Here is a 15853-nt window from a genome sequence, read left to right as displayed (position 1 = left end):
TCTTCTTCTTCTTCTCTCCCCACAGTCCTTACATCATTGGCACCATGAGCCAGGCTACTTCCTCCTCCCCTAACCTGCAGCTTCACCACAACTTCAGGTAAAACACTGTTGGAAAGACACAGGCTATCTCGCCACGTCTGAGGAATTTTCCTACATGGTGACAAATGTGCTCTTTAAGGGGAAATTGTATCTTCATAGGAGGTTTACAGGGACAAAAGTGTTTTTAAATTGATTGCATTATTGAGAAAATGTCTCAACTGGTGTACTGATGTGTTTGACCTGTAGATGGCAGCAGTCAGTTTACATGTGTTTTTTTCTGTGTGTGTGTGTGTGTGTGTGTGTGTGTGTGTTTGTGTGTGTGTGTGTGTGTGTGTGTGTGTGTGTGTGTGTGTGTGTGTGTGTGTGTGTGTGTGTGTGTGTGTGTGTGTGTGTGTGTGTGCATCAGATGGGTACTGTGTGCCAATCACATGGAGCCTGTGAAGGGCTTCCTGGGTCGGTACCTGCGCAGGAAGCTGATCGAGACGGAGATCAGCAGCCGTACAAGGAACCAGGAGCTGGTGAAGATCATCGATTGGATCCCACGTGTGTGGCATCACCTCAACCGCTTCCTAGAGGCTCACAGCTCCTCCGATGTCACCATCGGTGAGTTAAACAACAGTGAAATAACAGACAGAACAGTCTGCAGGAAACATGAATGGTGCCAGGGGCATAATACAGAATAGAAATATATATCTATATGTGTATTTTTTTTTTATTTTGTACTTCTACTAAATCTGAACTAATGTACTGATATCTCCCACTGGCTGTATCATTGGTTGTGGTTGTGAATCGTGCTTGACTCTGAGTCTGCTGGTCTGTCCTCCCCCACAGGGCCACGCCTGTTCCTGTCCTGCCCCATGGATGTGGACGGCTCCAGAGTCTGGTTCACTGATCTGTGGAACTATTCCATCATCCCCTACATGCTAGAGGCAGTTAGGGAGGGGCTGCAGGTAAAAGCAGGGCACATCTAAATGTATTCGTTCTTCCATATGATCTGTTTAAAGTAAACACACTCCCATACACATACAAACGCACACACACTCCCACACACACACATTTTCATACACACACACACACACTCACACACTCACACACTCACACACACACACACACACACACACACACACACACACACACACACACACACACATACACACACACACACACATACACACACACACACACACTCACACACACACACACTTTCTCTCACATACACACACACGCACACGCACACGCAGACACACACACTCTCACACACACACGCACACGCACACGCACACACACACACACACACACACACACACACACACACACACACACACACACACACACACACACACAGGCAAACAATGCCTCTTCCTCTTAGAGATAATGTCCTGTATTCTGAACCGGTTATTTTAAGTTAGATGAAATACAACTGCTTTCTCAACCAAATAAGTAAAACACATGATAGCCATTACATACCATATAATACTGATCACAACTAAGACGAATGCACCTGAAACAAGATATATGCAGTCATACACTGTGCCAACAAATCAGTCTTTCATGTTTGTTCATTTTATTCAAAATGACATTACATTAAATCACAGTAAATTAAATACTCCATTTTGTGTTTGAATATGTAATCTGAACGTTGTTGAATGGGTCTCTCTCTCTCTCTGTCCAGCTGTATGGCCGTCGAGCAGCGTGGGAAGATCCCGCCAAATGGGTCCTGGAGACGTTCCCATGGATACTGAGCCCCCAGCAGCCTGATTGGCCGGCACTGCTGCAGCTCCGCCCAGAGGACGTGGGCTTCGATGGTTACTCCGCCCCCAGGGAGGGGGTCTCCAAGCCTTCTACTCAGAGCGACAGCGACGCCGACCCTCTGGTAAGAGAGGCAAACTGACAGAAAGCACCTGCCCTAGCATGACAGTGGATGTGAAAGGGTCCTGTTAATATTTTTGTTTATAATCTCTTAGAAGTTTTGGTGTTTTATGACATTTGAGGGAACTGGTTAAAAAAATCTTTGATTGCATCATTCATCCACACATCCATTTGTATTATATCGTGATATCTAAAATAGTAATCTATCAGTTATCTTGTATACCTTGTGGAACTTTAGAGTTGCTGTTGGTAGATAAAAATCTTGTTAAAAAAATCATTCCAGTTGTTCTTAATTAGCTGTTTTGCACAGATGGGTACGTAACTGTTACTTTTTTCATCATTTAATAAGTATAGATTTAGAGAGAGTGAGAAAGAAATAGAGAGAGGATATTAAGTGGATATTGTTCCCTTTTTCAGATGAACATGCTGATGAGACTAAAGGAAGCTGCCAACTGCTCCAGCCCACAGAGCTATGACAGCGACTCCAACAGCAACAGTCACCATGACGACATCCTTGACTCCTCCCTGGAGTCCACGTTGTGATCAATCCTTTTTTTATTTCACTAATGACTTTTAAATTAGTTTTGATTTTATGTTATGGCCAGGTTACAAAATCGAATCGCCTCTGTAACCTTATCTTCAGTCATGAAGGAACCGTTTGGGTGCCGGTAACCCAAAACCAGATAAGACAAGACCACAAAGACAAGACAAGACAAGGAATGATAACTGCACTACTTCTATTTTTGCAACTATATTTCAAGGGGCTATTTGCAAACATTGTTGGATGTGAAAATGGGAGTTAGAAGACAAAGACTTTAAAAGCATTTAACACTGTGGAGGGAGTATTTCTGTTCAAATCCATTACCTCACAAAACCCCTCTCATCCCCTATTGTTCTTAATGGTCTCCGGAGGAACAGTTGGTGCTAACAGCCCCCTCTGCTGGAAGTTTATGTCACTGCACGGAGCCAATGCCTCATCCACTTGTAGCAGCCTTCCTCTCCACTCTCTATGCCATCTTAGCTAAACTCTGACTCTCATTAACCAGCACTCCCACTCCCAGCCCTTGGGCTGGTCATCACCACACCACCATCTCTTCTTCGACCCAGCAACACTTCACCAGACCAGCAGGAGGCGCTAGTCAGATGTCATCTTTATGGCTGTAAAAAGAGCAATGCACAAGTTACACCTGCAAGAAGCACAGCATAATCAAGCAACAATAGTAGCATTACAATATGGAGCGCATTTGAAAACTGTTCTACTGACAATTCATCATCATAGTCTCCTAACCAGTTTTGAGATGGTACTCATATCTAAATATCTCTGGCACAATCCTGGGAGACCAGTCATCAGTCAACTATTTGATCAGGCAAAGCAAAGTCACAGATATGCTGAAATGACAAGTTCAAAACTCTCATCATGGTTCAGATTGGATCTTGATGGAGGCTGCCCCTCCCCATCCTGCCCATGTGACAGTTTGAGCTTGGGTTCAGCGGGAGGGGGTGAACTTACATGAAGTGCTTTTTTTCTACCTTAAGTTTACCCTTAATGCCTGAGCATCTGAGTTATGCGTGACGCCTTGAACAGACTCTTGCCTTCTAGCTGAAAAATACCTTCCCAGTCGGGGTCGGGTTGTCACTTGTTGTATCCCATGGTGCATCTGTCCATCTTCAGCAGAAGCAAGGTGCTGCTGGACCATCCAATCCTGTGCTCTCTCAAACGGGTAGCTGTAGCACAAGCTTCTACGAGCGTCTCTTTTCCTTTTGGTGCTGAAATGAGACTCTGAAAACAAAAATAACAGATGCCTTACGTTTTTTCTAAAGACACTGGTACGATGTGCATTAGTGTTTTGTTTCTCCTCTTTGTTGTACTTGTTTTTGTTTTTGCTACTGAAACACAGGGCTGTATGATGCTACTTCCTGTGGAGTCTGCTTGCTCTGCATTGGCCCTCAGAGGAGTAGCATTCCTCTCCATATCAAAACCCAATGCCATGTTATTACTATTATTATTGTTATCAAAGAAAGTTAAATATCCAGACTATGGATACATTGGTTTTGTAAGGTCAGTGCTCTGGTCAGGACCTTGCTGTAAAATGCTGTATAAAATCAGTGTCCTTTGTACTGATCGATAAAGTCAATGTTGAAAGTGAATTAAGTCAAGTTTTCATGCCCTAAAGCAAGTTCCTTTTTCTAAAGTATGATACCTGGGAGAAATCTTTCTTAATAAGGTTATTTTTGATACCTCATCAACTTATGGGCCTTTGTCATGCTTTTGGTGAGACCTGACTGCTTGGGAAAATTGTGCGTGTAGTCTAGGTGCTACAAGTGTATTCAAATCACTGTCGGCCATTGTGTAGGCCTATGCTGTTCAACGTTGTCATTTGGCTTTAAGTGATCGGTTAATTGAACAAACAGGAGAAGCTGAAATGTTGGAGCCAAAACCTTAGCATTCCTGTTGAGGACATTTAGTTTTTACACTAATTTGAACATTTATTAAACCTGCAGGCTATCAGCTTTCTTGCTTCCATTACATTTCACCATGTATGTGCCCAGTCGATCAATCCTATGCAACATCGTTTTGGATTTCAAATGGAAGCCAAATATCTTAGTTTTGTTTTGTTTTTGTTTGTTTGGGGTTTTTGTTTTACATTTTCAGCACTGCCAAGACCATGTACATTGTGTATATATAGTTTGTGAATACTGTTTCTTTGTCACCATGATTTCCCAGGGCTTTGTCTACACATGCAAGCACAAGAGATGTGTATGTTTTGCCCGCGTCCTTGAGTAAAAATCAGACGTCTGGATGTTCTATAATTAAAGGAGGGTTTGCGTGCCAGATATATTTGTCCATAGTAGTCTGCTGACGCTGTGCTTTTTCCTTTTGTACAGTTTTGCCTTGTACGATAAAGCCATGTAAATATTCGCATTCCTGCTGCAGTTTTGAATACATTTCAAGCCATTTATAACAGAGCTTGAATGAAAATATGTCTGAGTATTTTATGGACAGTTTTTTTTTTCATCTGCCAGGTGTTGAGAGTTCATTAATAACTAACTGTAAAAAGAGCAAGTCCGTTGAACTATGAATCTGATGATCTCTGTACCAGTCTTAAATTATTTGTAACTCAATAAATGATTGATTATTTATTCATAGTGGAAATTAATTGTGATTAAGTGATGGGATACATGTATTCTTGATATGGGGTTGTTTTGTATTTCTGGTATTTCTCCTCTTAAATATGATATAGTTATTTTGAGAGGGAGTACAGGAGTCAAGCATGCCTTTCCCAAGCAATAAACAAGGGCTCTCTTGTCAAACCTTGTTCTACCTCCTTACTCCTTACTCCTTACTACTCTTTCTTATCCATGTTTCAGATAACTAAAGCCCTTTGAACAAATCCTCACAATCAGCACAATAGGCTTTAATTGGAGTTGACCAATTAAAGCTGAACAAGGCAAGTGTACATGCAATTAGGACTTTTTTGTTGGGAGTGGGGGAAACAAACACACACAAAATAACAACAAACATGTAAATAAGCAGTTTGATCTAAAATTTACTTGGTATCTGTACAAAACATTAGCACAAATATGTGCTGTAAAATACAACATAAATCCATATAAATTATACACAAAATGTCTACAGTTCTTAATATAAAATTATATCTATATGGAAAGTTCAGTCATCTCAATATTCTTGGTATAAAATATCCATACAAAAATAATTGTACAAAACACTGTACAGTTCTAAAAAGCTGTGCAAGACAGCAAATCATTTAAGAAGTATATCCCGATATAGACATCCGCTGTCTGTGAGCTGAGAAAAAACAATGAAATACATTCTTCTGAATGCATGGGATTAAATAAAACGGATACACCCTCTTAAAAGTAGCCTCATATATACTTTGTGCTTATTAACAGTCAGTGTTAGGAACACAGTAAACTCGTTATGAGACGGTAATTTCGTCCTCTGAATCTGAAAAGTCCGAGTGCTTGCTGGAGAGCGATGGCGACGACATGCTTGATGTGACGCTACTGGACAGGGCGCGTGTTGCTGGTGAGTGGCAAAAGTCTGGTGCGCTCGGGCATTCCCGGTCAAACGCGTCTTCCTCGTCGTCGTCTTCCCCTGAGGACTTCTTGCCGACGTCGCTGAGATCTGGGTGAGGATTGGTTTTCGTGGGCAGTGTTTGCTCCCTGCAACCACCCGAAGACAACAGCTCTCTCTCCTTGGAATTCCTCCATTTCATGCGCCGGTTTTGGAACCAGATTTTGACCTAAAACGTAAAAATACAAAATCATAAGTCATAAGAAATCATAAGGAATTCCCTGTGTATCATCGTATTCTTATTATATTTAGTCAAGTATAAGCCACGTCTCTGACCAATGTACATAACACTTAGAAGGGAAAGGTTACCTGTGAGTCTTTGAGCCCGAGTTTGCCAGCGAGTTTTTTCCTGTCAGGTTTGCTGATGTATTTCTGCTTCTGGAACATTTTCTCTAGGGCTTTGCGCTGCACATCAGAGAAGACGGCCCGTCTGAGCATTCCTCTTCTCGGCTTTCCTCTGGCAGCCAACGGCCAGGCGAAAGTCCCAGGTATCGGAACCACGGATGAGGAAGCTGTTGAAAAAAAAATACCATTATTATTAGGTGTTCAACCACATAAGACATACTACAAAAAAAATGTCTTCAATATTTGTATAGACTTAAACCCTCAAGGCTAGGTCCTGTTAACGCAGACGTTAAAGAGACCATACTGAGCATAGAATTCAATATTTTCCCTTAGTCGTGAAACTCCTCTCTGTTTTCAGTGAAATGGCACGAGGTGACTAATTAGCACATTGCCCGGATCCACTCCGCATTGGTATGGTAAAAAGGGAGAGTATCCTTTTTTAGCAATCCCCCAATGACGGACAGAGGAGTTAATAAAGCGTGAACGGTAATTGTGTAGTAATGAACTGACGAAGAAAAGACTACGGACAGGCAGCTAAGGCCATATATTATTGCCACAAAGGGAGATTTACACTTTCAAACTAAACACAACTGCATGCCAGCATACTGATGACCGGGGGCCCGTTTTTTGCCCCCAAATCATTTTCATTAAATGAACACGAAAAGCTATTCAGGGCGCTCGAGTTGTTTTGTTGAAGTATTCAGCGAAGCTCATGAAAAGAACTGCACTCTATTATCATTTGTCTGAATGAAATCATGGACTAGCCGCCCTAGTCTACCCCTAAAAGATTATTCTAAGGCTCCCAATGAATGGATTGCAATTATTCAAGGAGAAATCAAGGAGTAGCCTGTTTGAGGACCAAGTGTGTTTGCAGATCATTTAGTGACACGTTGGGCCTATAAGAAAACTAGTGGCCTATTTTGATGCCTGTTTTTTGGAATGTGTTACACTTTAGGAATGTGCACATTTAGTTAGGCTAGTCTTAAAAACAAACTTTAAATAACATGCTATTTTCCATTTTCACAAGCTTTAACTGTTCACTTGGTGGTAGACCGTCACAGGTACAAAAACACACTATGTGGTCTTGTGAGAATATTGAACACAGTCAATGGTGCCTAATGGAGAAATTAGTCCATGACCAGTGAACGCCCCTCTGCCGCCTGGTAAAAGTCAATCCTCCCTGGGTCTGTGTGTGGTTTGCCCCGGAGGGAGCTAGCCAGATTGGTCATGGTGCTGAAAGCATTGTTGGCAGCCAGTGGATTGAGTGCCCCCACACTGTGGGAAAACCGAGAACCTGCTGTAACGCCAAAATGCATTCGGTGCAGGAGGGAGGAAACCCTGCCTTGCGCTTGAACCGTGACTATTGCGCCTAATTTGTAGATTTAAGAGGGGGAAGAGGGTGCGCTGTCAAAGCAGAAATCAGTGCCCGCGCTAAATGGGGCATCGAATTGGCGAGACTTGTCTCGACAATGCTAGCCTATGTCCGACCTCTGTAGATGACCAGATATTCTCCGGTAATAGAGAAAGCCACAGGAAAATGAACTGATGTAAGAAGTGACAATAAAAAAAACATGTGACACATACCTGGGAAGTATGATGACCGGACGAAGGGGTAAAATGATCCGTCGACATAAGGGAGGGAGAACGCCTTAGGGTGTAGATTTTGAATGCAGGGTGGATATGACGCTGTTGGAAAATAAAAGTTAGTATATTAGTATAATTTCTATAATTGAATCCCATAACAATAATCACATTATTCACGTGTGAATACACTGCTTTGATTCATGCCAATCATATGGAGGGAGTAGTTGTGATTTTACAAATGATCTATCTCTTATCTGCATAATGGCAAGCTATACATTAGGTAAATAGCCCACATGCATGCTGCATACAGGTCAAATTGAATTACAGAGGGAACACATCCCGGTTGGACCTGTAAAAGAAACACTCACCTTTCTTAGGGGATGGTGCTAGAATGGCGTTCACTCCGAACTTCAGAAAAGCTGGATCTTTGCTTGCGGGTGAACTTTTAGGGTTGCAGGAGACATGTGTCCTCGCGACAGTGGTGTTCACGCGCTCCAGTAAGCTGTGGTTGATTGACATGCTGTGGGTCGTAGGAATTGGCGGAGATGAGCTCGGTGCATGGACATGTCGGCTCAAGTATGCTGTCGGTCTGCCAAAGCGCAGGAGGTCATCTACCATGAAGCCGGAGTGAGAGGGAAACGTCGTCTGAAATGATGGATGCAGTGCCGCTGTTGGTCGCATAAGACCCGGGTACATCGCTGGTGGTGCGAGAACGCTGGGGATCATCATCTTCTTGTCAGGATAAGTGCGATTACAAAGTCTTAGAGTGAAGTATTCCGCTGCCCAGAGTAAAATCTCTTCCCGTTTAAGCTCCTAATAGAAAGTCTGGTGGCGATCATCTGAGTCCTCTTGGGTGGAAAGTGGCTTTATAAGGTACGACCAAATAGCTTGGGTCCTAGGCTGACAGGCACAACAATGCGGCTCAATAAAGTTCTCCGCAAGAGGTTCTTTCAAGCTGGGCAGAGAGGCCTCTGATTGGCTAGCGAGTGCAATTTATGATTGGATTAGACTTCATAAGATCGCTGTAGACAATGCCCGCCCAACAAAGAAGGCGTAGTCATCGGTTTTGCATATTGACTAAGTTTCATTGATGCTCTGATGTATTTTAGCGGAGAGCAGGCACGCACAGGCTAATTAAATGGCCATAATTAATGGGCCCGAATTTAGAAATCTAAAAGGTCGGCTTTACCAAATGAATACAAAGGATCAGGCCAAAATAATGTGCTGGTAACAGTCTGTTGAGATATAGCCTACCCCAGTGGTAAACCTGCGCAGAAAATTAAAGGACTTGGATGTGATATATGTAGCCTTTATTGAATACAGATAATATTCTATTTTTAAAATATTAAAAGTTCTGTTTTACACCAGGGTTATACAAATGTGTCGTTGTAAATGGTTGCTCCAACAAAAGTGGTCCTATAAATTAAAAAAACCCAGTAAGTACTGATATATAAGCACTATATATACATATATATTTATCTGCAAAGGTGCATTAGCTGGCTGTTACATTTGTACAACTATTTTGATTTGAACAACTACCGCCAGCTACGGCACCTTTGCCTATACCACCAGCCAACTCGGCTAATCTTTGCAATACATTTGCCGATCGCCATTTATTTAATAGCCTACAGTTTAATGCGCTTGCATTAGATTCAATCTGGACTCCGTCATGCAGTAATGCTATAAAAGGATTTTCAGTTGGGATCTTTTTAACAGATGTGTTAAATATCCAGAGTTTGAAAAAGTGCTCATTCATTTCTCGGGCTTCGCTGCACATTCGCAAAGAGAAGTGTGCGGCTCTGGCGGCGCAGACCTTATCCTGTTAACCATGAACTAACTGTCACCCTCAGCTGTCCCCCTCCTCTTTCTTTTCTTAAACAAAGGTTTTTGGAGAAAAAAAAATCCCGCTTTATTTCCATGGACGGATTTCATTCTGCTGGCTTAAGCGCTTGAATAAAAGTGCATCTGTGATTTAAAACGCGCCCATAAAGACTGGACACTTAAACTCACATTAAACTGATATGAACGAGACGCTGAATGCCTCACACACCGGGGCGTGCCGTGGTTCGTTTTGAATTCTGTCATCTTTTTCCTCTTTGGACATATACCCCAAGAGCAGTTCAATGGTGCACACATTCTTGTATGAGTATACCCTAAATATGGAAATAAAGAGAGTGTCAAAAATCGTTTAAACCAAATGCTAGTGAATCTAGGTTTTCCTCTGGGAATAAAACGAAAATTATGGTGAAATTCTCCACATATTTCTTGGAAAAAGTAAGTTGTGTTAGCCGTCTTTTAGCTTACTTAACATTCTTACTGATAAATAAATAGGCTACAATCTGAGGAGGAGTATGACATTTCAATAGGCCCTATACCTAATCTTAAAATCTTCGTTTTACCAGGTATTTGCATGGAAATAGAATATTATGATCCTTATTCAACACATGATTTATATTGCCAGTAGGCTTGCATTTTTCCCTGAACGACTTTATCTATTTACCAACTTTTTTCACCCGCGCTAGTCTATTAAGCCAATGGCATAATATAGCATAATATGTATACTTTTTAAGAATCATTTTTCAAGGATTAGCCTTGGTGCTGTTTCAGTGCTATTTTTCTCTCCTTCTGTCGTCATCGATGAATGAGGTCTAAAAAGAAAGCTAAGACCTGTGACTAATGATGCTTGACCAGCGTTCTCTTGCCATTTTTGTTCGGCATACGGTTCCATTTCAATTGGGTCTTCGCGCAGTTTAATTTCTAAAGTCAACAGATTTCTTTGAAATGCCTCGATACATTTTTCACAGCCTTCAGTTGACACGTCGCGTGTGTCCACCCATCAACATCTTTAAAGTTTTTTTTTGTCAGATCAGAAAAGCGCGTGGCCACGGGAGATCTGTGCGCCTTATGTCCACGGATCTAATTGCAATATTCTTTTCAACTTCGACTATAAATTGCAAACATGAAAAATAGTACACTAATAATACATAAAAGTTGGATTTCATATAACCTAGCCCATATTTGTGTATGTTCTGCTTCAGTTGGTGTTGTTGCCAATGTCCGCGCACCACTCTGGTGTTTAGATGTTTAGATATTTACATACTGATGCTAAAATAATTTTTTTTCTTTCATAATGACTCAAGCAATACGTCTATTTCCATGGGTACACCTTGATGGTGTCCTATAATTGTTTAAGAAAGATGTTAAAATTATTCTTGCATCGAGTTTTTCCCAACTTGTCCGCCTCCGTGAAATCATTCTCTTTAAGGGAGAGTGAACGCTCATCAGATCGCCATGGCACTAAGTGACCTCGAGTCCTGAGTATTTCAACTTGTATTATGACACACACACACAAACACACACACACACAGACACACACACACACACTCACACACACACGCAAACTGAGAGAGACAGAGAAAGAGGGAGAAAGAGAGAGAGAAAGAGCGAGAGAGAGAGAGAGAGCAAGATCGACGCATAGGTTCAAAGTTTGGAGAAACAGACACCGTTTCAAAGCTTTTTACAGCACTGTATTTCTTTGATTTTCTAAAAAAAAAATATTCCCACCGTGGCTGACAAGCATATTTTTTTCCAGACGCGTAGCTGAGCCTAGATGGCTGTAACTAAATCCTACTAGATACGCAAGCCTAATACGTATATTTACCCTCTATTAAGAAGTAGTTGGCAAGTTTTTGTTGCAGCCATCTAAACACATTAAAGACATTACGACCCCCCCTTTACAAATTCACCACCACATATCCTAAGTACTGAGCGAGGAAACGCCGATAATGGGCTGTCTGCCGTAACCCAGGCTACAGCCTGTAGGCTACTTAATGCAGACCCATCATTTCAAAACAATTTACTAAATAGATTAAGTAAAGAATTGTTTCACGCCAATCTCCGCCTCGTTAAGTGAATGGTTGAGTAAATATATTACCCATGCGTGAGGGGGTCGTTTTAGATCCTTTTATGGCGTGGCGGCGATGACAGGTGGTTAACTGTTTATTATTCTGGCACTTTTTAATGGTGACGAGAAGCCTCTAAAAACGTGGCTGCTTGAATGGATGAACATACTGGACCGACTGTTTTCATAGTTTTTTTTCTAACCAGCAGCTTATTTTCTCTGTTATTCCCTTCAGGTAAAGCACAAATTAATTAGATTATCTGATCTTATCACACCAGTAAACTTTGATGTATTTAATGAAAGTCAAAAAATGATCCGCAATTGGATAATTTAGTGCGTTCTAATAGAGCATTGTTTTAATTTACATTTTAATAAAACTTTCGGCTAAATGTTGATTGTTGGTTGACTAAATGAAATACTGTATGCATATTAGATATAAACAAACTAGATTTTATTGCTAGTTTGTGTGATGATAACTGTTTTGTTTATTGTCATTGGCTATTTGTGCGGATATGTTATTCTAACGACGCGTTGCTTGTCCTTGAGTTTGTCTGTGAACCCTGAAAGCATCTGTTTCGGGGTTTTGCCCCAGAACCGAGGCACACTGAGCGGATTAGCGATGGTGCTAGATACAGAGGACCACTGACAAGCATTAAATCGATATTAACTTTGCATTTAACATAACCCCAACTTTTTCAAATAGAGAAAAAAAAAGCCCACATCTCTTTGGACAAAGCTTCTAGTCTGTGCGGACTGCGTGCACCTGTTCTTTGATATTCCAAGCAGCCAGCCCCGGGGGATTAACTTCCCTTTTAGCCTAAATCCTCAATTCACCTATTGCTTGTCAGTCATAAACCATGACCTGTGTGTGTGTGTGTGTGTGTGTGTGTGTGTGTGTGTGTGTGTGTGTGTGTGTGTGTGTGTGTGTGTGTGTGCATACGTGTGTTTGTGTGTGTGTGAGAGAGAATTTCACATGTTGATGTGTTTTCTCCTGTCACATTATATCAACCCCACCCCCCTTCTACTCTCGAGTAAGCCCAAATGACTAGGGTCAGATCAGAAACAAACTCACAGAACAATCCAGACTTCTTCAAAGAGCAAACCAAGGGTCCTTGGGACTATACAACTTTTGGAAATAATATTGGTGGCTCGATGGGAACATTCAGATAGTGTAACATTATAGAGCTATGAAATGAAGATAGGATGAAACCTCACATGGCTTGTTTTGGAGCACCTTCTCTGCCTTCTCTGCCACTAGGCGTCAAAGCAGGATTTTGGAGGTGTCTGGATGCCTTTCACAGCAAAGGGATGTCAGTCTATTCAGTCAATGGATCTCTTCTTTATTCTATAATTGCATCCATATCTTTATTCTGCCTAAAACTTTCTGTATTTTGTCTCTTACAGTAATAGTATATGTGTATAACTAGTACAATTAGCTTCCAATCGATTCATGGACAGGAAGTGTAGTTAAAAGACACTTGGTCTAGCATCAAGCCCCTGTTTACTGAGAACTGTGTGTGTGTGTGTGTGTGTGTGTGTGTGTGTGTGTGTGTGTGTGTGTGTGTGTGTGTGTGTGTGTGTGTGTGTGTGTGTTGCTTCAGGTTGGAAAGGGGGTGGGACAGGCTCCGCTGCAGTGTTTGTTGGCAGGCACTGACACGTTTCTGGGTGCGTGTAATCGGATTGTAAGTGAGCCTGGGTACTTATGTCAGTTTACGTCTCGTCAAATAAATAATACGGACGCTGGCCCACCACTAGTTAGGCATAGAGCCTGTGTCACACATGTTACAGATTTCCAAAAGAAAGAAAACCCTAAAGCCTTATTTAATTCACATATGATTCTCACTCAAGCATAATAAAACATTAGCATAACAGCAGTAAAGCGTTGCCTTTTCAATGGCCCTGTGCATGAATGTGTGTGTGCGTGTGCATCTGTGTGTGTAAGTGTGTGTGTGAAAGTGTGTGTGTGTGTGTGTGCGTGCACGTGTGTGTGTATGAACGCGCGTGTGTTTTCATTCTTCTGTAACCCGTTCAGCCTGGGCTGAGTGAGGACAAGGGCAGTGTGTCAAATACAGGCGTCTCATGCCTCAGGGACAACCAAAGAGGACTCGAAGATAATGACTGAATACAGAACGCTACATTTAACTTCTTCAACCTAGCAGGCTCACTGCCAAACCAACAGAGGAATGAGAGATGGGAGACGTTCATGTATAGGGGGCGAAGAAGACCAGTGACTGTCACTAACATGCACCTTTCACAGATATGAGAGGTTTATCCCATTGCCAAAGACTTTAGAAGCAAATGTAGCGTTGAAGTTGTTTTTGGTACCCTGCAAAATCAATGCACATTTAGTGGAGGGGTGCCTTATGCAGCTGTACACAACATGTAATTGGATGTTTTGATAGCTGAGATATTGCCTGGAGTGTATGTGTGTGTGTGTGCAATGTCGGTGGAAGATACTTGCTTCACACATGAAAAAGGTGAACTACAGCAAAGTTACCCTAGGGAGAAATTTTGTTTGGTTAACTAAAGCTACATAGAAAAATTTACAATATACATGTGATACAAAATGATAACGAAAATACAATACAAAAAAGTCACATGCAAGCAAAAAATGCCATTCAAGTTTATTGCCAAAAGTGCCTACTTATATGCAGCCATATAAACCGGAAAAAAAAGTCAGCTTTAGTTTTGTTTACAATATTCATCGGTCAGATACCTGCCTTCCAGAAACTAGAGTCCAGTTGGGGTTGAAGGTATTGCACCAAGCAGGATTGCTTGGTTAGCCAGGTGACTTCTGAAATGGCATGCAACAACTTCTCTGAACATTTGTCAATGACAATAGCAATAATCAATGACGTTGTTGCTGTGTGAGCACTGAGCAATGTCGGACCTTTTGCACGTGCACTGCACAAAGGTCAAGTGTGTGGTGGGAGCAGCCTGACATTGCCTGGCCTGGGCATGCTATCACAGTGGTCAGGATGTAAGAAAAAGGGGATGGGGTTGGCCAAAAGTTGTACAATTACAGTAGAGAAGCAATGGTAAAATAATAACAAAAGATGATTCCTTTCCTTTTATGGCCCAAAATAATTTGTAATTTCGTTAGTGTGTGTGTGTGTGTGTGTGTGTGTGTGTGTGTGTGTGTGTGTGTGTGTGTGTGGTGTTGTGTGCGGGCATGTATTTGAGTGTGTATGTGCCATAGTGTGTATGTATATGTGAGCATGCATCCATGTGTGTCTAATAGTGATAATACTTCACTTCATTTAATCCAGGATGCTGACCATTAGAATCTCTTCAGTAGCAATCTGATTCATGGTTAGGGTTTTTTTTCTTCTGTGAGACGACCTGTCCTAATGTGGTCTGACTGACTTAAAACTCGGGCACAGCATGGCCAGCCCCCCATGACCAGGACCCCAGTGAGACCAAAGCTAGCTCTCCCTCAATGCACATTGATTGTTTAAACACCACAGTCATTGGCACAAATGGAGCCTGTAATTGATCCTGTTAACTCATGAGGGACTGGTGAATTGGACTTTGGTCAAGTGTCTGTCTCTTTTGGAGTTCGGTGACTTCAGAAAACCCCAGGCCCTGCCAGTGCCCTCTTGCACGCTACCAAACATTTTAGCTTGATGAAGTAGAATTAATAGAATTTGAGGAGATCAAACACAGCGCTCTTAATGTGACCAGCCTTTTTGTACGTTGTGTTAGAGCCACTGACTAAATACAACACAACCCGGATGTGAGCTTAAACCAAAGTCTCTCTCTCTTTGTGCTAAAGGGCGAAAGCAGGGCAGAAAGCCAGTGCAAAGTCAGACGATGGAGACAGAGGCAAAGAGTGAAAGACTAATGCTATATGTCTACGCATGGCTGTCCACTGCTAGCCACAGTCTCTAGAATGGGGGCTGACCGTGGTGAGCTGTAGATGAGATACCTGTTGCAAACACACACACTTAAGGTCATTTATGTGCATTTATATTTGGTTTATTTCTTTATTAGAAACATTACTGGCACCTGCTGCTTCC

The 15853-nt window shown here is 41.9% G+C and overlaps 2 protein-coding genes across 2 annotated transcripts in view; one reads left to right on the top strand and one right to left on the bottom strand.

The window, feature by feature from the left end:
• Positions 1-5003, top strand: part of nav2a (neuron navigator 2a) — an 83880-nt gene extending 78877 nt beyond the window's left edge. Inside the window, exons 35-39 of the mRNA XM_080843845.1 lie at positions 26-97; positions 446-642; positions 871-989; positions 1712-1912; positions 2326-5003. Of these exons, the coding sequence (XP_080699971.1) occupies positions 26-97; positions 446-642; positions 871-989; positions 1712-1912; positions 2326-2451 (715 nt within the window). The 3' untranslated portion in view covers positions 2452-5003. The remainder of the gene's footprint in view (positions 1-25; positions 98-445; positions 643-870; positions 990-1711; positions 1913-2325) is intronic.
• Positions 5004-5846: 843 nt separating this feature from the next.
• On the bottom strand, positions 5847-8662 carry dbx1a (developing brain homeobox 1a; the record flags this gene model as incomplete). Its single annotated transcript, XM_080844026.1, has 4 exons — positions 5847-6173; positions 6314-6516; positions 7934-8035; positions 8302-8662. 4 exons carry the CDS (start codon positions 8660-8662, stop codon positions 5847-5849), a joined length of 993 nt encoding a protein of 330 aa, XP_080700152.1.
• Between the last annotated feature and the right edge of the window lie 7191 nt (positions 8663-15853).

This window comes from Sprattus sprattus (assembly GCF_963457725.1).
Source record: "Sprattus sprattus genome assembly, chromosome: 8".
In the NCBI taxonomy this organism is placed as follows: domain Eukaryota; kingdom Metazoa; phylum Chordata; class Actinopteri; order Clupeiformes; family Clupeidae; genus Sprattus; species Sprattus sprattus.
This window is presented reverse-complemented; position numbering and strand designations above follow the sequence as displayed.